This window comes from Monodelphis domestica, chromosome 6, assembly GCF_027887165.1.
Source record: "Monodelphis domestica isolate mMonDom1 chromosome 6, mMonDom1.pri, whole genome shotgun sequence".
NCBI lineage: Eukaryota > Metazoa > Chordata > Mammalia > Didelphimorphia > Didelphidae > Monodelphis > Monodelphis domestica.
The window spans coordinates 12099542-12123622 of NC_077232.1; the positions used below are offsets into that span (position 1 = coordinate 12099542).

General features: G+C 52.5%; 1 protein-coding gene and 1 long non-coding RNA gene across 3 annotated transcripts; one reads left to right on the forward strand and one right to left on the reverse strand.

Moving 5' to 3' along the window:
• Nucleotides 1–2732: 2732 nt before the first annotated feature.
• On the reverse strand, nucleotides 2733–15259 carry SAXO4 (stabilizer of axonemal microtubules 4). The gene is made up of 14 exons (XM_056801618.1): nucleotides 15130–15259; nucleotides 12536–12675; nucleotides 11060–11177; nucleotides 9834–9987; nucleotides 7920–8048; nucleotides 7242–7305; nucleotides 6602–6702; nucleotides 5867–5926; nucleotides 5562–5645; nucleotides 4810–4935; nucleotides 4627–4721; nucleotides 3416–3586; nucleotides 3004–3086; nucleotides 2733–2834 (listed from the first exon to the last, which is right to left on the reverse strand). The coding sequence occupies exons 2-13, from the start codon at nucleotides 12642–12644 to the stop codon at nucleotides 3008–3010; spliced, it is 1290 nt and encodes a 429-aa protein (XP_056657596.1). The 5' UTR covers nucleotides 12645–12675; nucleotides 15130–15259; the 3' UTR covers nucleotides 2733–2834; nucleotides 3004–3007.
• Nucleotides 5908–22988, forward strand: LOC130454969 (uncharacterized). 2 transcript variants are annotated; one of them, XR_008912712.1, is made up of 4 exons: nucleotides 5908–6057; nucleotides 6351–6441; nucleotides 7828–16253; nucleotides 18431–22988. It is a non-coding gene; the product is annotated as an uncharacterized LOC130454969 (long non-coding RNA). The 2 variants fall into 2 exon arrangements; XR_008912711.1 differs by having other exon boundaries at nucleotides 6351–16253.
• Nucleotides 22989–24081: the final 1093 nt, after the last annotated feature.

Sequence of the window (24081 nt, forward strand, 5' to 3'; positions counted from 1 at the left end):
TCCTCCCTGGTCCTCCCCAGAGGTCTCCGAGTCAGAGAATGGCTGAGCAGAGCCCCACGCCCACCCTCAGAGCTGGGAGCGATGCTGAGCCTTGGGCTGAGCCCCCCCTCTTGCCCCCAAGTCTTCACTGAGCTTAGATTGTCTATTTTTTCAGCCCACACGTCGTTTGTGCCTTCCTTGAGGGAAGGGACTGTCTCATTCTTGTCTTTGTGTCTTTAGGGTTGGCACTAGTGTCTTGTACACAGAAGATGCCTTACACGTTTTTGCTAAATTGAATTTGTGCCTTGCACTGTGCCAGGGAAGAGGGGTGCCAAGGCAACACAAAGAACAATGCCTGCCCTCGAGGAGCTGACATTCTACTGAGGGTCAGAGCATGGACATAGAAGGGACACATGATTTGAGCACTAACAGTGAGGGCAGCTAGCTGGCACAGTGAATAGAGTGCCAGGCCTTAGAGTCAAGAAGATCTGAGTTCAAATCCAGCCACAGACACTTATTATGACCTTAGGCAAATCACTTGACTGTTTGCCTCATCTTCCTCATCTGTAAAATGAACTGGAGAAGGAAATGCCAAGAAAGCCCCAAATGGAGTTACAAAGAGCTGGATGACTAATGGACAAAAAGAAATGGCGAAGGAGTTCAGAAAAGACTTCCTAGGTGGTGGCGCTTGGACTTTGTCTTCCCTGTGCCCTCCACCCTGAAATGGGTATTTTTATGTGTGTGCTTTAGTTGCTTCTCCCCGTGTAAAAGGGGGTAGGTGGGCAGTCACATCTCACCAAGGACCCCTCTGTGGTCTCCCCAGCTACCACGTGTGACTCTGTCAAGGCATCGTGGTCTGATGGCTCCCAGCACCCAATAAGCCCCTCACAGACAGGTTCTAGTTCATCTTTCTATCCCCAACGGAGCCCAGGGCCCTGGCACAGGGACGATGCATGGCTGCCCAGCGCCAGTCTGGGGAAAGGTCAGACCAGACTCGCAGAACCGAGTGGAAAGGGACAGCTCCCTTTACGGTTCCTTGCCTCGGTTTGTCCACAGCCACAGGTGGGCAGATGGGCTCTTGTCCATCTCTTGCAGTCTGCCAGCTTCCCGGGAGGTGCTGGGACAAGGGGAGGGAACCCGAGAAGGGCAGGGAGATGGCACCACCATCTGGCTTTGGAATGCCAGAGCTCTGGGACGAGTGTGGACAATCCCCAACTCATCCCATCTGCCCCTCTCCCTGACACTTCCCACCTTCTCCCTCCCTCATCCCATATGGATCACAGCCTAGGCCTGGGGGGGGGGGGCGTGAATACATCTTCAGCCCCCCTCCTGGGCGCTGCTTCCTGTAGCTGGCAGGGGTGAAACCCCTGCTCTGGGGGTCTTCCACCTTTGAGGAGAGGCAGGAGAGGAGGAGAAATATGACTGGAATCAGAGCTGGAGCTCCCGAAGCCCAAGCTCCTCATTTTACAGACGGGGGAACTGAGGCCCATGGAAGGGGAAGGGGCTTGTTCCTCAGTTTACAAGAGGAGGAAAGGATGTGTCAGGATACCAACGCCAACGGGGGTACTTTCTGCCAAGTCATCCAGAGCCTCAGAGGGCAAAGAGGCTGTCTGGCCTGACCCCCACCTCTTTACCGATGAGGAAATGAAGGGCCAACTACGAACACAGACAGCCAAGGAGACACAGAGCTGAGATCCCCCTAGGACAAGACGGGACGGGAGCCAGATGGGCCACTCACTCACCTAGGGTGCCAGGAGGCTTCGGTGGTTCAGTGGCTAGAGCAATAGGCCTGCAGGCAGGAAGCCCTGAGGTCAAAGCTCACTTCACACCCTTTCTTGGGCTAGTCAGTCACCTAACCTCTAGCTGCTTCCATTTCCTCATCTATAAAATGAGGATGATAATAGCACCTATTTTTATTGGTAGTAGCAGAAGAGGTACCCTGCCGCTCAACGCCTGGGGGTTTATGCTTCGATTTGGCAAGTCCTGTGTGATACAGTGAAGGCTGAAAGCCTTTGGTGGGGGGCAGCTAGGTGGCACAAGAGATAGAGCACCGGGCTTGGAGTCAGGAAGTCCTGAATTTAAATACAGGATCAGTCACTTATTTGCCGTGTGACCTTGGGCAAGTCATTCAACCCTGTTTACCATTTTTAAAAAGCTTTTGGTGGGCAGGGACTCAATTCTAAAATAGTGCCCAGAGTTTTCAACACTCAGGGAGCCCAGCTGTGAGCCCCTTCTCCAGCTTCAAATGACACTTTGCATTCAAAGCCACTAACTGTTAGTGCTCCCATGTCTCCATTTCCTGGGCAACATTGTGTGTGAAATGAGCTTGGAAACTGGAGACTCAAGAACCCAGGTTCAAGACTGGCAGGGAGGGGTCTATTGGTTTCCTCTCTCTCTCTCTCTCTCTCTCTCTCTCTCTCTCTCTCTCTCTCTCTCTCTCTCTCTCTCTCTCTCTCTCTCTCTCTCTCTCTCTCTCTCTTTCTCTCTCTCTCTCTCCTTCCCTCCCTCTTTCCCCATCTCTCCCTCCCATAACTCCCTCCCTTCCTCCCTCCCTCCCTCCCTTTCTCCTCTCTCACCTCTCTCTGTCTCTCTTCTTCTCTCCCTCCCTTTCTCCTCTCACCTCTCTCTGTCTCTCTTCTTCTCTCTCTCCATCCCTCCTCCCTCCCTCCCTGTCCCTCTCTCCTCTCTCTCCATCTCTCCCTCCCTCCCTCTCTCTCTCCCTCCCCTCTCTCCCCCCTCCCTCATCACTCCTCTTTGGGAATTTTTTAAATTTTACTTAGAAAAGTAACAAGATACCCCCTTGAGGAGCTGAGAAACCGTGTGCCCAGCTCCTGTCTCTGCCCGCTGGGTACAACCTGTGGATACAACACAGAGAGGGGACTGTTAGGACCAGAAGTGGCATGCTGGCTTCCCCTTCTAGCCCCTCTTTTCCAGACATCAGGCTGTAGCTCCCCTCTGCCCAGGGCTGGCCAAGAGGCTATAAGGCAAGGGAAAGAGTCGACCAGTAGGCCTCGGGCCCCTTACCAGCTCAGGATGGTGTCCGCAGAGAAGAAAGGCCTGAGCTATGAGGATTGTCTCTGTAGAAAGGATCCAGGGCAGTCAGGGTTCTGCATGGAGAGAGGAGCCCCAAAGGTGAAGGGCCTAAGCCCAGCTGGAAGGGACCCCCAGAGACTAGAGAAGCCAGCCAGCCCCCCATTTTACAGATGGAAAACTGAGATCCAGAGGGGGGATGTGACACGCCCATAGGAAATGAATGGCCTTGCTGGGTTTCAAAGCCAGGTCTCTCCACACCAGATAGGGGGCAGAGAAAGAAGAACAGAAAGGCTGCCACTAGAGCAGAGGCAAGAAGGCTGAAGCAGGCCAACAGTCAGAAGACAGAAGGGGCTGAGGCAGAGAGCAGGGGAGCTGAGATGGGGGGCAGCTGGGGGGCACCAACCTGCCCACGTGGGGGTGAGATTTCCGAATGGTTTCTATGGGGTTGTGGTAACCCTCGAGGCTAGTCTGGGTCATAGGATTGTTAGTCACGTAGCTTCCAGGGTGCTGGGGCTGGATTCCTCCTCGAGTCCACCCTTCCCGGTCTAGACCCTTGGGAGTATTATCAAAATATCTGCAGGAAAAGGCAAACAAAGCAGGGGCCTGTCTAGGCCTGGATTGCAGGGCCATGGAGAAGAGGAGCCTACTGAGGGGCTGGGATCCCCATTCCCCAGTCATCCCCCTAGAGGAGGGGGGAGTGATGAGGCAGGACGAGAACCTGCTGAGGCCCAGGCCTTGGGCCAGGAGGAGTCCTGGAGGCCAAGGAAGGAGGCACACGAGAATCCTGGAGCAGGGGGCAAAGGGATAGGGGGCTTGAAAATGGGGTTCCACATGTTGGATGGAGCTGGCAAGACTAGGCAGGGGCCAGGAGCCAAGACTTTGAGGCCCTTGGGTACCTGGGGAGTTAATGCCCCAGGGCTTCTGGGAGCCCAGGCAGCAGGGGAGGAGGGACAACCCAGAAAGTAAAAAGGAAGAGCCCGTAGGACTAGACAAAACTTCTAATACTCTGGGACAGTCCCAGCTGGATGGATCATGAGAGATTCTCCAGAAGCCCCTCTAGATGATAAGAATGAGCCAGGATGGGGCAGCTGGGTGTCTCAGTGGATTGAGAGGTCTCAGGTTCAAATCTAGTCTCAGATACTTCCTAGTTGGGTGACCTTGGACAAGTCACTTAATCTCAGTTTGCCCAGCCCTGACCACCCTTCTGCCTTGGAACCAATACTTAGGATTGATTCTAAGAAGGAAGGTCCGAGTTTTCATTTTTTAAAAAAATGAAGCAGAGATTCAGAAAGGGTGACAACGTGGCCTCAGCTGCACAGCATTATAGAAGAAAGGCCAACCCTAAAACTCAAACCTGCAGCCTTTCTCCAGAATGGAACCAGGAGTTGTTCTCATGTTCCCAGTGGCCTCGGGGACCCAGGAATGGCCAGGCCCGGGGCGCATCCAGTCCCAGCCCAGTGATGCCTCTTAAGACAGCGCTCTGAACCTCTGCGCTGCTGGCTAAGATCTGTTCCTGCTTGCAGCTCTCTCTGTCCCTTTAAGGAGGGTCTGCGGGCTGCGGGGGGGGGGGGGGGGGGGGGTCCGGGCGGGGCGGGGCGGGGCGAGGCGGCTCACCTTTGGTTGTAAGTGGTCAGAAATCTCTGATCTGCGTCGGGGGCGCCGAAGCTTCGGGTGTAGCCGGGATTGTTGGTGCTGAAGCCAGAGGGCTCCTGGGAGAAGACGGGGGACAGCCGTGAGCCGGGAGGGCGCGGAAGGGGCCGTGGAGCGGGGGAGGGGCAGCCGCCGCTGAGCACTCACCTTGGCCCCCACTGTCTCCCGACCCAGCATGCCATTGGTGGTCTGGGGGACCCACTGCAAGCCCTGGAACTGGCGGTGACTCAGGCTGCCCGACTCGGAGAGTGACGCCGGGCCAATGGGCGGGGTCTGCAGATCAGGGAAAGAGGCCGGCCGGGGTGAGAGCCCGAGGGAGCTGGCCGGGTCTGGGAGGGAAGGAGGGGGGAGGCGGGGGCGGGGCTGTGAAGAGACTGGCGGGGGGAGGACAGGGCAGACAGACAGACACTGAGAGAGCCGGAGAGACAGGGGGCCGGCCGAAAGAGAAAGAAGGGGGAGGAAGGGAGCGTCTTCATCTCCCCATCCTTCAGCCCAGTGCTGGGAACACACATATTCAGTGTTTGTCGACTGACCTCAGAAAGGGAGTAGGAAAGGGAGAAGCAGAGGGGAGGGAGAGGAAGAACAAGGAGGAGAGAGAGGCAGCCCTATAAACTAGCATGCCTGGGGCTCTCGTTCTGTCCTCAGAACGGCCCTGCCCGTTACTCCCATTTTAGAGAAGACACTGAGGTCTAGACTTGCCCAAGCCAGAGCCATAGAGCACGACGGTGGCCCGATTTGAGCTCGAGTCTAGGCAGCCTCCAAAGCTTGGATCTGTCCATGGTACCTCCCGATGCCTCCCAGAGAAGGGCCAGGAGAGGCAGCGGAGTGGAGGAAGAAAGACAGACTGGCAGAGATCAGTGAGAGAGAGGGAGCCTCAGGGGAGCTGCGGGGCCGCTTACAGCTTGGAAGAGCTTCTCCTTCTGCCGGCTAAAGCCGGACTCTCTCTCGGAGCCTTTGGCCAGCACAGGCAAGTATTCATCCCCCTGGAAACAGGGAGAGCCCCAGCTGAGAGCTCTGGCAGTCCTTACTCACCGGGCTGCAGCCCCCGTCCCTCACCCCTTCCCCACTGGGCCTCCCAACTCCTGGGCTCCCTCTCCTACTCCACCCCAGCTCCTGGCTTCCCTGGGGGCTTCCAGTGATCTCCTTCCCTCCCTCCCTGCCCCCCACTTCCCCCTCCTTCCTCTTCCTTCCTCTTCCTCCTTACGTGTGGATTGCTATAGGAGCCGAAATCTGACTTGCTGACGCTTCTGTTGCAGGACAGCACCTGGAAGAGAGGCCGGAGATCAGCCACTCCTGGGGAGACCCTGGTACCGGCCTGGTCCATTCTGGTCCCCACTTAGGGCCCCCTTTGGGCTCCCAGCAGGCTAAAGGACACGGACCCGCAGAGCCACTGAGGTGCTAAACAGAGAAGCAGAGCTGGGTGCCAGGCAGTGCCCTGTTCGGAAGGGGCAGGGCCTGAGCTGGGCCATAGGCAGAAGGGGGGGGGGACCAGGAGAAAGTCCAGTCACTGAGATCCTGGTTTGACCTGGTTACCCATCGGGGCTTTCTGTTGCTGTTGGTGGGGTCTCTTGTGGCTGTTTGCCAAAGGGCTTTAGCCATGGAAGAATCCCAAATCATAAAATGCCACAATTCCCCCTGTGATCTGAATGGGATATCAGGTGCCAATGAGTCACATTCTCATTTTGCAGAGGAAGAAACTGAGGCCCACAGAGGGCAAGGGGCTGGCAGAGATGGACCTGGATCCCTTCAACATGGATAGATAAAGACATGGCAAACTAGGTGAGAAGAGGTCAGGTAGGAGGGAAAAAGAGGAAGGGCATCTCCTGGTCCTGGGGAGAGGATATGAGAGGGAAAGGCCTCCCACCTCGGAGCCCTGGGAGTAGAGGCAATAATGGGGGGCAGAGAAGAAATTGGGGCAAAGGGGTCCATAATAACTTACAGGCTCTCCAGGGAGGCTCTGGGGGACAATGGGATTCTTGGTGCCCTGCTCTGTGAAGCCCGTATCCTCCTTGGCACCAATTGTCTTCTTCTGAAGGAAATCTGGAAAGAACTCATACATGGGTTTTTGAATCTCCCCCCCCCCCCGTTACTGGGAGGGGGCCCCAGTGGCCACCAGGTGCAACTCCCAGCCCGTCCCACCCCTATCCCAAAGATTTTGCCCTCTTAGGGATGCTGGATGGGGGCAGGGAGTCCATTTGCCTTCTAGTCTAGCTCTTCTTCTGGAGAAACAAAATGGCTCCAGAGTCTTCCTCCCCACCACCCCCTCCTGACTCACTGGCCACTATCCTTTGAGCTCAATGATGGGTTTAAGTCCCTTTGATGGGATAAAGGATGCCAGGAAGTCAATTGAGTAATAAGTGGAGGCAGCAGGGTTCCAGCCTGGGTCCTCCCACTCCTTTTCAACCCTACTTCCCTGGCCAGGATTCTCTTTGATGCCATCCCAGACCACTGGGCAGCCAGCCTTCCCTTGAACCCCTCCAGGGTAGGCAACCCACTGTCTGGGCTTATTTCTAGGATGGATGGCGTAGCAGGAAGGGAGGGAAGAAGGGAAGCAGGGCCGCATCTCCACATCTATGTACCTGGCTGGCCTGGGATTTCATAGCGGTATTTGGAGTTGTACTCAGAGGTCATAAATCGGGGACCCTGAAACACCAAGGGAGGAAGTAGCAGTGGGGAATACTGATTCCAGGCTGCCCACCACCATTGCTCCTCTCAGGTCAGCCCTGCTCTCCTCATGGCCCCCCAACTGGAGTGGGGCAGAGGATAGATTCTTAGGGGCAGGGCTGGCCCAGGAATCCTCTTGTCCTGATCTGGGGAGCCTCAGCCAGCCCCCACTTCCACACGGCACCTCCCCCTACCCAGATCTGCAAGTCCCTACAATTCCACTGTTGTGGATCCATTTCTCTGTTCGAGAGGAGGGGTTATCAGTCATTGACCTGCGAGTATAAACTAGTGGTCTGAGTCTTTCTCACTGGGAGCAGGTTTGCCAGAGGAGAAGGAGAACACCCCAATGTCCACGTTCCCAAAAGACTGGAGGAGGGTAAAGGGGTTCGGCAGCCCAGAGATCACAGAATTCCAAGATGGAAGGAATGTCCAGAATGTGCAGTTAGCACAATAGCCTCTCTCCCACTGAGCTCCCCCTTCTTACTTTCCATGAACATTCAGGAGAGGCCTCTGGGAAGGAGAGCCTGACCCTATGCCCGTTGCCACCCACCAGCCATGCCCGGGCATCTCCTAGAAGCTGGCAGCAAACTCACGTATCGGTAATTCTCCATTTCAATGCCTCCCTTGCCCACATATTCATGGAGGGTTGGCACAGTCTTGGGTTCCAATCCTGTGATGGCGTGTCCACCATAATCCTGGGTGTTGAAGTGGACTTTCTTGACCTGGGAGAAGTAAAGAAGTCTTGTCAGTAATCTCCAGGGCCCATCTGAGATTCAGCACTTTCCACTCTACAAAATGGGAGAAATTGCCTGGATCCCTCCTCAGGTTCTTTCCACCTCGGACCCCAGAACTCTTCAGGCCTCTAGATTCCTTGGAGGGGGGGAGTGGACCCTGGGGGAGACCTCCTGAGGAAGGACAACAGTTGGGGGACTGGCCTTGGGTTGTCTCCTACTAATATCCTGCTACTCAGCCAAAGAGATCACCCTGATCCCCCCAAACTCCCCTGGGGATCTCTGGCCTCCAGGCACAGTTTCCCCGAGTCTGTGTGGTCTCCCTTCATCTTCTCTTGACAAAGCCCAGCCTAGACTTGCCTCCTCCAGGAAGCTGGCACCTCTCTGCCACCCCAGCCAGCTTACACCCATCTGCCTCCTGGCTTGCAGGCTCCATCACTTGCAAGCTGCATCATCCTGGTGCCTGACCTTTATGTCCTGCTTTGAGAGTTGCATGGAAGCACTCCCCCCCCCAACTCAGTTATCATTCCATTATACCCATTTCACAGAGAGGAGAACAAAGGCTGAGTGGCTTGTCCAGGGCACCCTTGCAAAGGGCAAAGGCAGGATTTGAACCCCAATTCTGCATTTGCTCTACTATTATTCCAACTACTGGGTGGGTGGAGGAAATTCTTTTTTCAGGATTTATTACCTTTCACACTAAAATACGAGTTCCTTGAGGATAAAGACTCAGTCTTCCCCTCCCAGTGCCTACAACTTGTACATATCGTGTCTGCCAGGAGAGCAGAGGCCATCCAGGCTAACCCCTGCACTTATACAGATGATGCTTGATTCTGAACCAGCCTGGGGGCAGGCCCATGCCCTGTCCTTTCCCCTCTCCACCTTGGGGCAATCCCCCCATACCAGAGTGAATCCTGGGGGACAGCTGGGCTGAAGGGGAGCACCTTTTTAACTTTTGAAGCATTGTATTTAATTAATGTCAAATATTTTTCCATGGTTACAAGATTCATGTTCTTTCCCTCCCTCCCCCCCCCCCATAGCCGACGTGCAATTCCACTGGGTTTTACGTGTGTCATTGATCCAGATCTATTTCCATATTATTGATATTTGCACCAGGGTGATCGTTTAGAGTCTACATCCTCGATCATATCCCCATCAAACTATGTCTATATTTCCGCTCCCACAGTTCTTCCTCTGGATGTGGATAGCGCTTTTTCTCATTCATTGAGGGGGAACACCTTAAAAAAGCCTGACTGCTCAGGACCCCGGACTCCATCCCATGCCCTTAAGGCAGGACCAGAGCAAGGAAATCCCCTTTGGTGCTAGTCATCATCCCCACTTCTGTCTCAAGGACTGATAATCAAATCAATGCTCCCGTGAAGGACACAATCATGGAATTCCCTGAAATGTTGCCCTGCTCAGCCTCCCTCTGCTTCCGAGTTATTGGCTGCCTTCTTCCCTGATCGACACTCCACGTTCCCAGTATCTGTCCCATCATCTCTTTCCCACGCTCCCATGATGCTCTCTGGGATGCTTCTTACGTTGTTAACAGCTGCTTTTTTTGATACCCGAGCTGCTCCCCCAGAAATTACTTTGTAAGTGTTTTTATTCGCTTTGTAATGTTTCCTCCCAACACAATGTAGCCTCTCTGAGAGTAGGGCCTCTTTTCTCTTTGGCTCCCCAGCACCGGAAAGAGTAGCAGATAGCTAGTAGATGCTCAATGAATCTTTGCTGGATCGTTTCATATCTCTCTGCTCCAGACTCCGAGGCACTCACCTCTTTGGAAGGGACACAAGAGTTGACTTTATCCCGAACGTAGGAGGAGCCAGACTGGTACACAGTCCAGGGCAGTGGGTTCCTGCCATCTTGCAGCTCCATTGGATGGTAGCTCTGGCCATAGACTGACTGAGGAGCATCCTTGGCAGGTTCCCTAGGGCAGAGCAGAAAAGGACCAGGGAGCTGGTTAGAGATTGGAGTGATGGTGCAGGAGGGAGAACCCCAGGAATTGAGGAAAACTAGGGTTAGAGAAATGGGTGAGGGAGAACCCCAAGGGCATTCCAGCACCGACCTAATGGGGCTATGGGCAACAGGGGCTTTTGGTATTCTGTCCTCTGTTGCTGGTCCTCCTCCCCCCAGTTCCCAAGATCCCCATCTGTGATGGGCTGGCATCAGGGTGGGTAAGATTCGTCCAGGCTGTTTCAAAGGTATCACCTTATCCTGAGAGTGGGCTGATTGCTCAAGCTGGATAGGCACAGCAGAAACAGGGCAAGGAGAATAACTTGAACCTGCTCTCGGGTCTTATTTCTTCCTGGATCCCAATCTGGGAAGACCCTAGACCCCATAGCCTTTGTACCCTCAGTGCCTAGCTGAGGATCAAGGGTCCTGATCACAGGATCACCAAGGCAGGGGGATTTGCAGAGGGCCTTAAAGTTTGTTTTATGTCCATTTTCTCCCCAGAGCTGAATGATCCCTCTGTTCCAGGTACTATCCTACCCACAAAGGGAAATGGGACTGTCCAGAGCCACCCAGCTAGGGATAGGATAGGAGGCTGGATCCTAACTCATCAATCAATCAAAATTGATCTCTTAAGCCCCTACTATGTGCCAAACTGTGCTACGTGTTGAAGATGTTAAAAAAAAAAAAGACTAATCCCTGCCCTCAAGGAGCTTCCAATCTATTGGAGTATCCATTAAGACCCAGGTCTCTTTAAGGGGTCACTAGGGAGCTAGTGGATAGAAATTCAAGCTTGGAATCAGGGGGACCTGGGTTCAAATCTGCCCTCGGACACTATCCAGCCATGTGACCCTGGGCAAGTCACTTAACCTCGATTTCCCGGTCTTTTGTTTTAGAAGTGATACCAAGATGGAAGGTAAGGGTTCGGGGCTAACCCATTCATTTTACAGACGGGGAAATTCATCCTCAGAAAGCCTAAAGTCACAAAGGTGGTAAGCAGGAGCGTCAGCATTTGAACCTGAATGAAAAAGAGGGAATGAAGGACCTACCCTACAACAGGATTGTCGAAGGAGTCCAAGGTGGGATGGTAGCTGACCAAGGGGCGGTAATTCGCCTGGTATCCAGTGCCTTTGTGCTGACCAATTTGGGGCTTGAAACCCTCCCGACCTGCCAAAGAGAGAGGATCGGCGTCCCTCAGAGGCAGCAGGATGGATGGAGCACCCGAGGCCAGCCGGGAGAAGGGGGATGGAGGGCTCTGGGTGTGGGTGTTGCGAAGGAGTCCGTGTGATGGCCCCCCTGGGGTGGGGGTGGGGGGTCACTAGATAGGATTAGGGAGGCCATGCAGACAGGCCAATGGGATCAAGGTCCTTCCTTTGGGGACAAGAGAGTGAGGCCAGCTGAGACCCGGCCAAGTCCTGGATCTGGGGGGCCCCAAGCTTTACTGGGCCACGTGAGACCTGGGCTCTCCTTGGCCCATCTCCGGGAAGCAGTCATGAGCCCAGCTGTATTTCTCCAGGTCAAACAAAGGCTTGACAATGAAGCAAATGTGCACATGTTTTCTTCTGCCCAACTTGTCTGGCAGCTAGGTGGCACTGGAGATAGAGCACTGGGCCTGGAGTCAAGCCGGCTTGAGTTCAAATCCAGCCTCAGACACTTGCTGGCTGAGTGACTCTGGGAAAGTCACTTAACTCTATTGGCCTCAGTTTCCTCATCTGTCATATGAGCTGGAAAAGGAAAGGGCAAACCACGACAGTCTCTTGACCAAGAAAATCCCTAACGGGGTCCCAACTGAACAACAATTCTTGGGTGACTTTGCCCACTCGGGTGGCACATTATTCAATAAACCCAGAAGTTCCTTCCTTTCCTTGCCCAGAAGGGGTTGGGCATGGAGGGCTGGATACGATGTTAGCTTGATCAATTTGCTGATCAATTTTGCTGAATTGATTCATTTCCCTCTTTTTTCTTCTGCTATCAGTGTCAGCTCTCCAGGAGTGGGAAGAGACAAAATAGAAAATGCAAGTGGCCTAAAAACAAGAGCTATCAGCAAACCATTAAAGAAAATAAACCTCGGGGCAGGTAGGTGGCATGGTGGACCGAGCATCAGGTCTGGAGTTGGGAAGATCTGGGTTCAAATCTGGCCTCAGACACGTCCTGGCTGTGTGACCCTGGGCGAGTCACTTAACCTTGACTGCCTAGTCCTTGCCACTGTTCTGCCTCAGAGTTGATACTAAGAAAGAAGGGAAGGGTTGAAATCAATCAATAAACTGTCTATTGAGTTCACCCTGTTTCCTTGCAATCCTGATTCAGCCAGGATCTGGGCCCCTTTCCTCCTGGCTGCACCTTGCTGCTCCACATCCCAGAGTGATGCCTCTGGACCCCCGGACTTCTGGAGGTCAGCCTGATCAGGGCAGTGCCACAGTGGGGCAGGGCGGGGATGACAGGGATGGTCTACGTCCTGGCCTGGGCCCTGCCGGGAGGAGGGAAGGGAGGGTGGCCTCGGGGAGCACCGGGGGAAGGGCCCTTACTGTAGGCTGTGCAATAGCTGGTGGCGTAGAATTTCAGGGGGTCTGCGCAGCCCCCCGAACTCATCTTCACATAAGGGGAAACAACCCCCAAAGGCAGTTTGCCCATCATGGTGGCAGCAGGAACTGGGCACCAGGAGCACCTAGGAAAGGAGAGACGGAGAACAAACATCAACAACCAATTCTGGCGTTGACATGTCGTGAAAGTCTTCTTTTTCTAGGCTTCTCAGAGGGTGAGGGAGAGGCAAAGAGACACTCAGAGACACAGAATTCAGAACTGAAGATATCTATTTTTAAAAATCAATTCCAGGGGACAGCTGGGTAGCTGGGTGAATGGAGAGCCAGGTCCAGAGACAGGAAGTCCTGGGTTCAAATCTGGCCTCAGACACTGCCTAGCTGTGTGACCCTGGACAAGTCACTTAACCCTCAGTGCCTAGCCCTGACCACTCTTCTGCCTTGGAGCCAATACTCAGTATTGACTCCAAGATGGAAGGTACTCATTTATTTTTAAAAAATCAATTCCAGAATCCCAATTTGGGAGCGTCTGGGTGGCTCAGTGGATAGAGAGCCAGAGGTTCCAGTCTGACCTCAGACAATTCCCAACTGTGTGACCCTGGATAAATCACTCGACCCCCATTGCCTAGCCCTTACTGCTCTTCTGCCTTGGAACCAATGCGTGCTTTTCCTCACATATCCAACTCCATCTCCTGAGACTATTATATTGTTTTGTGCATGTTCTCTCTCCTGGTAAAAACAGAAGCCTCTTAAGGAAGGAGACTTTTCTCTTGTTTTTGTTCCCCCAGGACCCAGCCCAGTGTTTGGCACATAGGAGGACATGCTATTGGACTGATCACTCCAGCCTGATTTCTCTCTTTTACAGCTGAGGAAACTGAGGCCCCAGAGAGGGAAAGGATTTGTTCAAGTCATCCAGCTAACAAATAGCAGGACCAGGATTTGAAGCTGGGAGCTCCTTGCAGGAAGGGACTCTTTATTGCCATTTCTCTTTATCCTTGGTGCTTAGGGAAGTGCCTGACACACAGTAGGTGCTTCATAAATGCTTAACTTGAGCTGACTTTCCATTCTAAGTCCTCCAGGACAGAGAGGTCCAGCTAGATCAATTCACTGAACCTGAAGTCAGCGGGACCTGGGTTTGAACCTTACCCCTGACACTGACTAGTTGTGGACCCTGGGCAAGTCATTCCTTCTCTGAGCCTCAATCTTCTCATCTGTAAACTGGGGATGATTTTACCTGCACTAGACACCTTACCGAGTACTCATCTATAAAAGGGGATTATAACAACCCACAGGGTAGAAGAGGAAAGCTGACTCTGGTATGGAAGGACCTGGGTTCAAATCTTGCCTCTGACACTGCCCGTGTGACTTTGGGAGAGTTATTGATCTCTCTGACCTTGGGTCAGACTGTAACTAGGGGGAGGGGGAGGGTTTAGACTAGATTAGATGACTTCTGCTGTGCATGCCAGCTCTAAATCTCAGCTCCTGCAACATGGGATTATCAGTGTAGATCAAATGGACAGATAGCTGCACCTAATAAACGTTTATCGACCGCCCTGTATCTTTTGAGATATCAGTAAAATCCTCCCTTAGAAGGTGAGCTTCTTAGGGTGCCTCATTAGAATGGGAGACCAGGCTGGGGCTGCCTTTTCTAATTGCTTTTTTTGCATACAGTAAGCACTCCATAAGAGCTTCATCATTCCTTCACTTGCCCTAGATTTGGTCTCTCTGAATGAATGGCAGCCACGATGACTATTTTTCCTCCCCTAGAATGGGTCTGTCTCCAGTGCCTCTTTGTGGGGGGGGGGGGTAATCCGGGGCTCTAGCTGGTCCTCCACCCAGGAAAGCCTCCACCTCAGGACCTGGGGCTTGACTCTGTTTGGTGCCCAATCTGGCTAACTTCAGGGGGATGCTGCCGGGTGAATGCAGGCAAGCATCTTTCTCCCAAGGAAATCAGCGGGTTCTGGGAGGAGGCGACCACACATAGAATGGCAGATTCTTGAAGAATGAATATGCTTTTCTGTAGAATTTGGCCAATTGCCCTGCCAGGCAAACACAGGGATTCCTCTCCCTATTTGACAGGCGAGGGAACTCCCCCTCAGAGAAGAAAGATAAAGTTGCCCATTCTCATAGACCTAGTAAAGTGGGATTTGAACCCAGGTCTTTACAGAGTTTTTTTTTCACACCCCCAGATTCCCCGGGTTCAAAGATCCCTGTTCCATGCCACAGTGTGCTTGGAGTTCTTGCTGCACTGGAACCTCCTTGAGGGTAGGGACTCTGCTCTCTCCATCTCTGCAGCCTCCCAGGATCACCCAGCCCAAAGCCCCAGATTATCCGAGCTTTGTGGAACTGAATCAGCCAGTAAATGAAAGAGGGATGGATGTGCCTGCCTTCCAGGGATTTCTACCTAGAATGCGCTTTCCTGCCTGCCTCGCTGGGTCTCTGGTCGCTCATCTCCCCCCATCCTCCCTCCAGGGTCCTAGTTCTCCTCCCTCCCTCCTTCCCTCTCCATCTTCCCTCAGGCTGCTGCCTGCTGTCACCAGAGATGCTCCTGGGGAGGCGGTGCCCAGCCCCCACCGTCCTACCTGTGCCTGTGTGGCTCTGAGTGACAGGGAGATGGACTCCCAGGAGCTGGAGCGTCAGGGGAAGGAGCTGCCTTTAGGAGAAGCTGCAACTGACTGGCTAGCCCTGCCCCAGAGGAGGAGGCAGGCAGGGCTGGAATGGCAACAATGCGTTGCTCGGCAACAGAAGCCTAGCAACCAGCTTCCAAACAGCTCGGGAGTCAGCTTCCCCTAGAGTCCAGAGTGCAGGGAGAGGAGAGGGTTAGAGGGAGCCCCACATCCGCCCGGGAGCTCTAGTCAGTCTCGTACACCAAACGCAAGTCAGTCGATTCATTCCATTAAGCACCTCCTCCTCCTCCAAGGAGAGCCTGGATTGGACCCTGAGAGAGGAACCCAAAGCAAACTTCGGATCTGGCTTGGTTCCGTACTCTCCAGTCCAAAAGAGGCTGAGCTACAAGCCCACCATGGCCCATGAGGAGCCTCAGGGAGGAATGAAGGACTCTGGGAGGGCAGGGAGAGTTGGGGGGCGGGGAGGGTCCTTTTGAGGTGGGCTTCAAGGAGGGAAGGGTGGGCACTTCCGGCCAAAGAAAACCCCAGGTAGCTTAGAAGTGCCCCAAGTGTGTTGGGCAGGAGAGTGACTGCTCCAGTTTGGCAAAGGACATTTGGGGAAATAATGAGAATTAAAAGAGCCTGTTGGGGAAGTCATGGAAAGGAGTCAAGGCTACAGGAGAGCAGGACAAGCCTTTCCTGTCTCTCCTCCCCCCAATGATCTTGTAATTTCTTTTGTAGACTCATATATGTTCATAGAAGTTTCCTGGGAGCAGAGGCTGCTTCATTTCTGGCTTTATTTGCCCGGTGCCTGGTACAGTGGCACATAGTAGGTGCTTTATTTAATGTACGCCAGTTGGCTGATGGATTGATTAACTGGAATAAAATCTGTTTGAGAGTCAGGGACCCAGTTCTGTTATTTTTCTCCTTGTGTGACCTTGGGCAAGTCTCTTTTCCTCTCCGGGCCTCAGTTTATTCATCTGTAAAAGGAGGAGGGTTGGACCAGATGGCCCCAGAGGTTCCCTCCAGGCTCAGCTCCATCTCCAGATCTCAGATTCAGAGTGAAGCCCGCCTTTATTCACCCTCAGCTGGCCTGCCAGGTAGGTAGATGGAGTCAGGGCTCTGGGCTGGGGGGCTAGGAGAGCCCTCCCTCCTCTGGTCAAGTGCTCTCTCTTAGGGAGAGGAAGAGCGGCTCTGAGCTGCTAGGGATGGGCGGGCAGTTTCTCCTGGGGACTTCTGCAGGGCGTCCCCCCAGTGGGCACCATGGGCTCGCCGGAGCTTTGTGTGCTTTTTGGCTAGGTGGCGACACCTCGTGGGCAGCCTTCAAAGTGCTTCACGGAGTTCTAGAGTACAAAGCCAGCCCTGCAACTCCTTCCCGCTTTGCCCAGCCCAGCAGGAGCCAGCCAAGTGAGCCTCCAGGTTCCTGCATGAAAGAGGGCAGAAGCAGCCTGGCATGGGCGAGAACTGGACTTGGGCTGCTCTGGGGCTGAGCCGTAGCTCTTGAGGCTTATGTGCTGCGTGACCCAAGTTAGGTCTCCTCTCCTCCCCTGGACTCGGTTTCTTATCCAGGCAGAAGACGAGGTTGGGCCCTTCAGGCTCTAATTTGGGGCCCTTCAGGCTCTAATTTCATCCCCTCCTTGTTCCAAGACTTAACACGACCAATAAACAAGCATTCATTAACACCCCTCGTATGGCCGGCTCTGAGCTGGCGAGACAGCGATCTCTATCTTCCTTCTGTGGACAGGGCTATACCCATTTGGGAACCAGGGTTCGTGGACGCTGAGCTGGCCAGTCTGTTGTGATTTGGGGTCCAAGTCTTCATGCCAGCCCTTGGGGTTTTCTTGGCAAAGATACTGGGGTGCTTTCCCATTTCCTTCTCCAACTCATTTTACAGATGAGGAAACTGAGGCCAATTAGGTGACATGACTTATCCAGGGTCACACAACTAATATAAGTGTCTGAGGTCTGGAAGACTCACCTTCCTGATTCCAGGCTCTATCTATGGGTCCCTCCCTATCTTATTAAGTGTCTGAGGACAGACTCTAACCAGGTTTCCTGACTCCAAGCCCAGGTCTCTATCCAACAGACCACTATATAGCCATGTAGGAATATACAAAGAGCTAGAAGGTCTTTTGATGGGGAAGCTGCCCAAGAACAATTTAAGAATGTCTAGATTTAGGGTGGGGAAGGACCAGAGAGGGCCTCTAGTCCAGGCCCCTCAGGACGCTGCCCTGGTCGTTGTTTTAATTCACATCTTTCATTTGGAAGGACCACCAATGACATCACAGAGAAAAAAGAAAATGACTCGTCCAAGGTCACATATGCAAGAAGTAGCAGTGCTAGGTCTCTAGTCAGAGCAGTAGAGTCATAATTCATGCTCTGGAATAAATGTCAACTGATCCGAGAGAATGGGAAGGCTTCAGGCTTCCTGGTCTCCAAGATCCTGTTTTATTATATATTATATATATATGTACATATATATATATTATTATAAATCAGGGGCTCTCTAAAACTGCTTCTCCTCATCAGTCAGTCAGTGGTCAGTCAACAAGCCCTGATCAGGCATATTCAGGAGGACATGAATGTTCCCTGTCATTCTCTGTTAGACCCGGAGTCAGGAGCCCTGAGTTCAAGTCTTTCACCAGTGACTTATCCCTGAAGACAGAGACATTGCTCATGAAATGTGCAAACGGCCCAGAGCTGTGAAGGATGATTAATACGCTTTTTAACAGAGTCGGGGCCCAGAAGGACCTTGACGAGCCGGAGAATGGAGTTGAATATAATGAATGAATTATGAATAAATGTAAATAAAGCCTTATATGGTTTCAAGATATCAGCTTCACACGCATGTAGGGGAGATAGAGTTACAGGGGACTGCAAGCTCCAGATGAGTCAGCCATCAGTCAACAAGTATTTATTAGGGGGTGGCTAGGTAGCCAGGCAGGTACACAGGAGGTCTTGAGTTCAAATCTGACCTCAGACACAATCTAGCCGTGTGACCTTGGGCAAGTCACTTAACCCCCATTTCCTGGCACCAATGTTGGTTCCAAGATGGAAGGTAAGGGTTTAAAATATGTATATATATAGGGAGCCAGTGTTGCTGTTGAGGGAGGGGGGATAGCGTGGGCAGAGCTGAGTTAAAAGGGGCCTGGATTCCAGGAACAAGGCCGCGAGAGTCGGTTGTTTTAATTCACATCCTTGGTCTGGAAAGACCATGGGTGACACCCGAGGGTCATCTTGACTTGCACAAACTCTTGGGCCTCGCTCTCTCTTCCAGAATCATCAAACTCCCTCGGTTGGATGGAAGTCCGGATGGCTGGTGCCAGCCCAGGAAGTGGAGGATCTCCCTGGCACCTTCCGTGTCTGCCCACGTTCGAAGTGCTCCCCGGCGTCTGCTTCTGTCCCCATCATGGCCACTGCAGCAAATGTTCATCCTCCTCCCCGTCGGCCAGGGATGTCTTTCCGGGCCTGGAGCAGACAGCCCCCGACTCACCGGCTACTCTCAAGCTGCCCGTGCGATGCTTCTTGGATCCACGAGGGAATTGGGGGGCCGGGGGACACCCAGCATGGACGAGGAGCCCCGAAAAGGGCTCAGCAAGCCCTGCCACCAGAGCTCCCAGCCTTCCCGGAGCCGCTGGCACACCCCTGGTTAGTGCGAGATGGAAATGTTGTTGTCAGGCCGGGGCGACAGTTCTGGGTACTCTTCCCTGCTCAGACTCCTTCTGGGCTAGTGATGTCTTCCCCAGCACTCAGGCCGGACCGTGAGAAAGGGGACGGCACCCGGGCTGGGGAAGGCCCTGGAGATCACTGCGAAGAACCAGGAGTGCGTCCGGAGAAAGCAGACCAAGGTAGGCAAGAACCACGTCTTCATGCCAGTATGTTGAGAACTCTAAGACGAAGAGGGCTATTTAAGGTCCGTAAGACTAATAAGCGCTATAGGAAGCCTTCCCCAGTGCTTCTTCATTCTGGTTCCTTCCCTCTATTATTTCCTCTTTATCCTGTATTTAGCTTGCTCCATGGCAAAGTCGATAAAGGGCCATGCCTGGAGTCAACAAGACCTGAGTTCAAATCTGGACTTGGACACTAGCTGGGTGACTCTGGGCAAGTCGTTTCACCTTGTTCGCTTCCGTTTCCTCATCTGCAAAGTGAGCTGGAGAAGGAAATGGCCAACCCCTTCAGGATCTCTGCTAAGAAAACCTCAAATGGGGTCACCAAGAGTCAGACATGATTGAAAAATGACTGAACAACAAGGAATCAGGCAAAGGGGTGGCGGTGGTAAAGGATAGGATGCGCCTCTGTCCGCCGGCTATCGGATGGAGTACTTGGAGGGGCTGGTAGGAGGTGATGCTGGAGAAGCGGGCTGGCCCCAGATCCAGAAGGGGTTGAATGGCGTCCGTATCTGCTAGAAGGGTTGGACGCCAAGACATTGACATTCATTGGAGGATGGATCGTGGGCTGGGAAGGACCCTCGAGATTCTCTTGTCTTGGGATCAGATCAATGAACATTTGTTAAGGCAGGCACTGTGCCAGGCCCTGGGGACACCAATACAAATAAGAACAGACAGTCCCTGCCCTCAAGGAACTCGCAATCTAATTCGTTGCTGTTCAGTCATGACCCCACTTGGGGATTTTTGGCGAAGATGCTAGAGCAGTTGGCCATTTCCTTCTCCGGCTCATTTTACAGATGAGGAGATCGAGGCCAACAGGGTGAAGTGACTCACCCAGGGTCACACAGTCAGTAAGTGTCTGAGGCTGGATTCGATCTCATGAAGATGAGTTTTCCTGATTCCAGGCCCAGCATTCACTGTGCCACCCAGCCGCCCTACACTCCAATAGGGAAAGACAGTATCAGAAAAGGAAGCCAGAGGTGGTGGGGCCATGATGGAGAGTTCCAAAGAGGCCCCACAGCAGTGACTAAGATCACAGATTTGGGGCTAGAGGAGACCTTCCATTAGAGAACTGGAGTGACTCGCCAAGTCATACGGCTAGCGGCTCCCAAGGCAGGATTTTCTATTTTCAAACCTTTACCTTCTATCTTAGAATCAAAGCAGAAGAGCAGTAAGAGATAGGCAATTGGGGTGAAGGGACTTGCCCAGGGTCACCCAGCTAGGAAGTGTCTGAGGCCAAATTTGAACCCAGGACCTCCCATCTCGGAGCGTGGCTCTCTATCCACTGAGCCACTGCCCCCTAAGGGTCAGTCTGAATGACCAGAAGGACAGGAGAATTGGCCTGTCTAATAAGAAGCCCAAATGTAATCACACAAAGCTCCTTTCCACCCCCAGCTTTCTTCCCGAGGAAAGTTAAAACCGACGTTCTTTCTGGTTGCCCTGCCAGCTGTTTTTAGGGGAGTCCACAGGAGAACAACCAAGATGATTTAGGTCTCGGAAATGGGCCCTTGAGAAAAAACTAGAGGAACTGGGTCTGCCAGAGTAGAGTACTAGCTACGGGGAGAAAAGGGACTTGTTCTTCCGAAGGGGGTGAGAAGGTACCAAAGTGGCCAAGGCTGAGTCTGGAGCCCTGTCTCTGCCCCAGTGGGTTGTAGGACTTTAGATATGTCTCCTGACGTTGCTCCTATCCTGGCACAGGCCCTCACCACCCTGTGCCTGGACTACTGCAACAGCAGTCTCTCCTCACTCACGCCCATCCTTCCCTCAACTGTCAAAGTGAACTTCCTAAATGTGGCTTCAACCACATCAACCTTCTACTTGGTAAACTCTAGTGGCCCATCATCGCCTTTCAGATCGAAGGGAAAATCTTGGGGGCAGTTAGCTGGCTCAGTGGACACATCCTAGATGTGTGACCCTGAGGAGGTCACTTAGCCCCCATTGACTAGTCCAGTGATGGTGAACCTTTTAAAGACTGAGTGCCAAAATTGCAACCCTCACACTGCATGTGAGCCCCCCACCTTACTCCAGACAGGGAAGGGAGGAAGCACTCCCATTGGGTTGCTGGGCAAGGGGGGATGCTGTGATAAATGTCCTCAGGCACTCATGGACTGGGGAAACAGAGCAGCCTCCTCCTGCATACTCTAGCATGTGTGCCATAGGTTCACCAACGCAAACCTAGTTCTTACTGCTCTTCTTCTGCCTTTCAACCAATCAATACATAGTCCTGATTTTAAGAGAGAAGGTAAGGGTTTAAAAAAATCTCCTGTTTGGTACCCAAAGACCACAAATTCACTCCTTTCTCCTTTTCCAGTCTTATTGCACCTCCCTTCCCTCCATATGCTATACTGGCCTCCTCGCTGTTCCTCAAAACAATCTCCCTCCATTTCCAGATTCCATTCATTTTCACTGGCTATTCCCTGAGTCTCCCTCCTTACCACTGCCCTTGACCTCCTTCAAGCTTTTTTTTTTTAAATCCTCACCTTCTGTCTTAGTGTTGATTCTAAAACAGAAGAGTGGCTAGGGCTGGGCAATTGGAGTCAAGTGACTTGTCCAAGGCCACACAGCTAGGATGCGAATGAGACAAGATTTGAACCCAGAGCCCCTCAGTTTCAGACCTGGTGCTCTGTTCATTGTGTTACCTAGATACCCCTTGGCCTACTTCAGTTCTTAGCCAAAGCTTCATCTTCTCCATTAAGCCTTTCCTTTGTCCTCTTTCCTCTTAGAGCCTTCTCTTGGAGGTTATCTCCAGTTCCTGTTGTAGATAATCTAGTTTATAAAAAGTTGTCCTTAGACCAGAGGCTCTTTGAGGGCAGGGATTGCCTGATGGTAGTCCTGAGGGCTCAGCACAGTGAGTGGCACTCAGAGATAATGCTTGGCGACTTCCCCTTTCTGTGACTCTATTTTTTGTACAATTAGTAGGTTCAGTTCAATGCCTTTAAGGTCTCTTCTTGTGCTATGATTTCAGACTCTATCTCTGATTCTCTCTGATCTCATGTGAAGCCTCTTGCCACCCTGTTGTGAGGACAAAGGGGGATTTTTCTTTCATTCTGGATGAATTCATTTGAGCAAGGAGTTCCTTGCAGGAGACCAGAATCCAGGATGGCCAGCAGGAAGCCAAGATTGGGAACAATTTCTAAGTGAAAGGAAGCCAGGACCCTGGTTCTTCACTGGAGGGGATGGAGAGGTTAAGATGAGGACCGGTCATAGCCAGCCTCCTGGTCTACAGCCTGCGAGCTCCCTGAAAAAGAAATGTCCTCTCTCTGGCTTCCAGAATCATCTCCTTTCTGGTGCTTTTCACATTCTGTAAAATTGCACTAGAAAACCTTGCTGGAATGAAGCTTAGCGGCCAGCACTTTCCTTTTGCCACTGAGGAAACTGATGTCTAGAGGTTAAGTGATCCACCCAAGCTAAAAGAACTATTTGGGATTCGGAGATTAGATCCAGGGCCTCCTGCCTCCCTCAGTTTCACTCTGATGCACTTTCTCCATCACTCTGCTACCTGCAGGTTTTAAACCCCAGGCAGTGCGGTGGCCCTGTATAGGTCACAACTTCTGTTTGAATCATCTGTAAAATGGAGATAATAACAGCTCCCACCCCCCTGGGGTTGTTGTGAGGACCAAATGAGGTAATATTTGTAAAGCACTTAGCACAGTACCTGGCACTTAGAAGATGCTCACTAAATGTTTTCCCCCCTTCCCTCAATTGTCCTATTGCTTTTCTCTGCCCATCTTACTCCATTTCCTTAATGAGTCTAATTAGGAGCTGACATTTTCTATGGAGTCATCCTTGGGATGACCCTGGACAAGTCACTTCACCCTGTTGGCCTCAGTTTCCTCATGTGTAAAATGAGCGGGATAAGGAAATGGCAAACCCTTCCAATGTCTTTGTCAAGAAAACCCCAAATGGGGTCACGAAGAGTGGGAAATGACAGAAAATGACTTCATATGCTTGGGCACCATATACTTGAGAATCAACTCTTTTCTACATGAATGAGGGTTAAAAATGGGCTTTTCCTGGGCATCGTGGGAAAAGCCTATTGCCCTTAGGAATGTCTCAGGGATCTCAAAGAAGACAAACCTCTTCCTTGGATCCAACTTGAGTAGAATTAAGCTCCCTCAGTTTCCCTAAAGGAAGTAGAGTGTCAGCCAAGAGAGAGAGAGGAGATCAGTGCGAAAGCCAGAGACAGAAATCAAGAAAGAGACGGACAGGAACAGAACTCCAGAGAGGGGAAAGAGGAAGGGGAGGGAAAGGAGAGCCCAAGCCAAACAGCCCTAGCAGTTAACCCCCGTCTGGATAGTAAGAACTCACAATTCCTACGGGGAGGTAGACAGGTGGAGGAGAATGGAGCAAGTCTACGGCCTGTTTGACCTTGAATAAGTCACTTCCCTTGTCAGGGTCTAGGTTTCCTCTGTAAAATGGGAGAATTGGACGAGACCCCAGAATCCCTCCCTTCTCCAAATTCCAAACAAAAAGGGAAACAAAGGGGGGAAAATAAAGGACGAGCTCTCAATGGGAGCTGTTTCAAACCGTTTGAAGGAGGCCCCTGACAGATCTGAAAGACAGCCTGCCTAAGCCCTCCTGCCTTGGGGGAGGGGGCCTTGCCATCCCTAGACAGGCCCACCTGCCACCATCCACTCTGAGCTCCCTGTCACTTCCTCGTTTGGAGGTCTAGATGGGACAAACGCCTGAGACCAAAAGGCTTTTTCAGTCAGTCAACAACCACTCCGTAAGGGCTTATTACTGTCAGACACCTCGCTAGGGGCTGGGGGGACAAAACAAGACAAAGCAGGTCCTAATCTCCAATGAGAGGGATGATGCGTCAATACCACGGATGGATGGTACCCAGGAAGGAGAGATTTTCCTCCACAGTCTCCATCCTAGGCGATGCTGCTCCCATTTGGAGGACAATTTACCCAACTTGGGGTTAGAAACTGAGAATCTAGGGGGCAGCTGGGTGGCTCAGTGGATGGAGAGTCAGGCCTAGAGACAGGAGGTCCTGGGTTCAAATCTGACCTCAGACACTTCCCAGCTGTGTGACCCT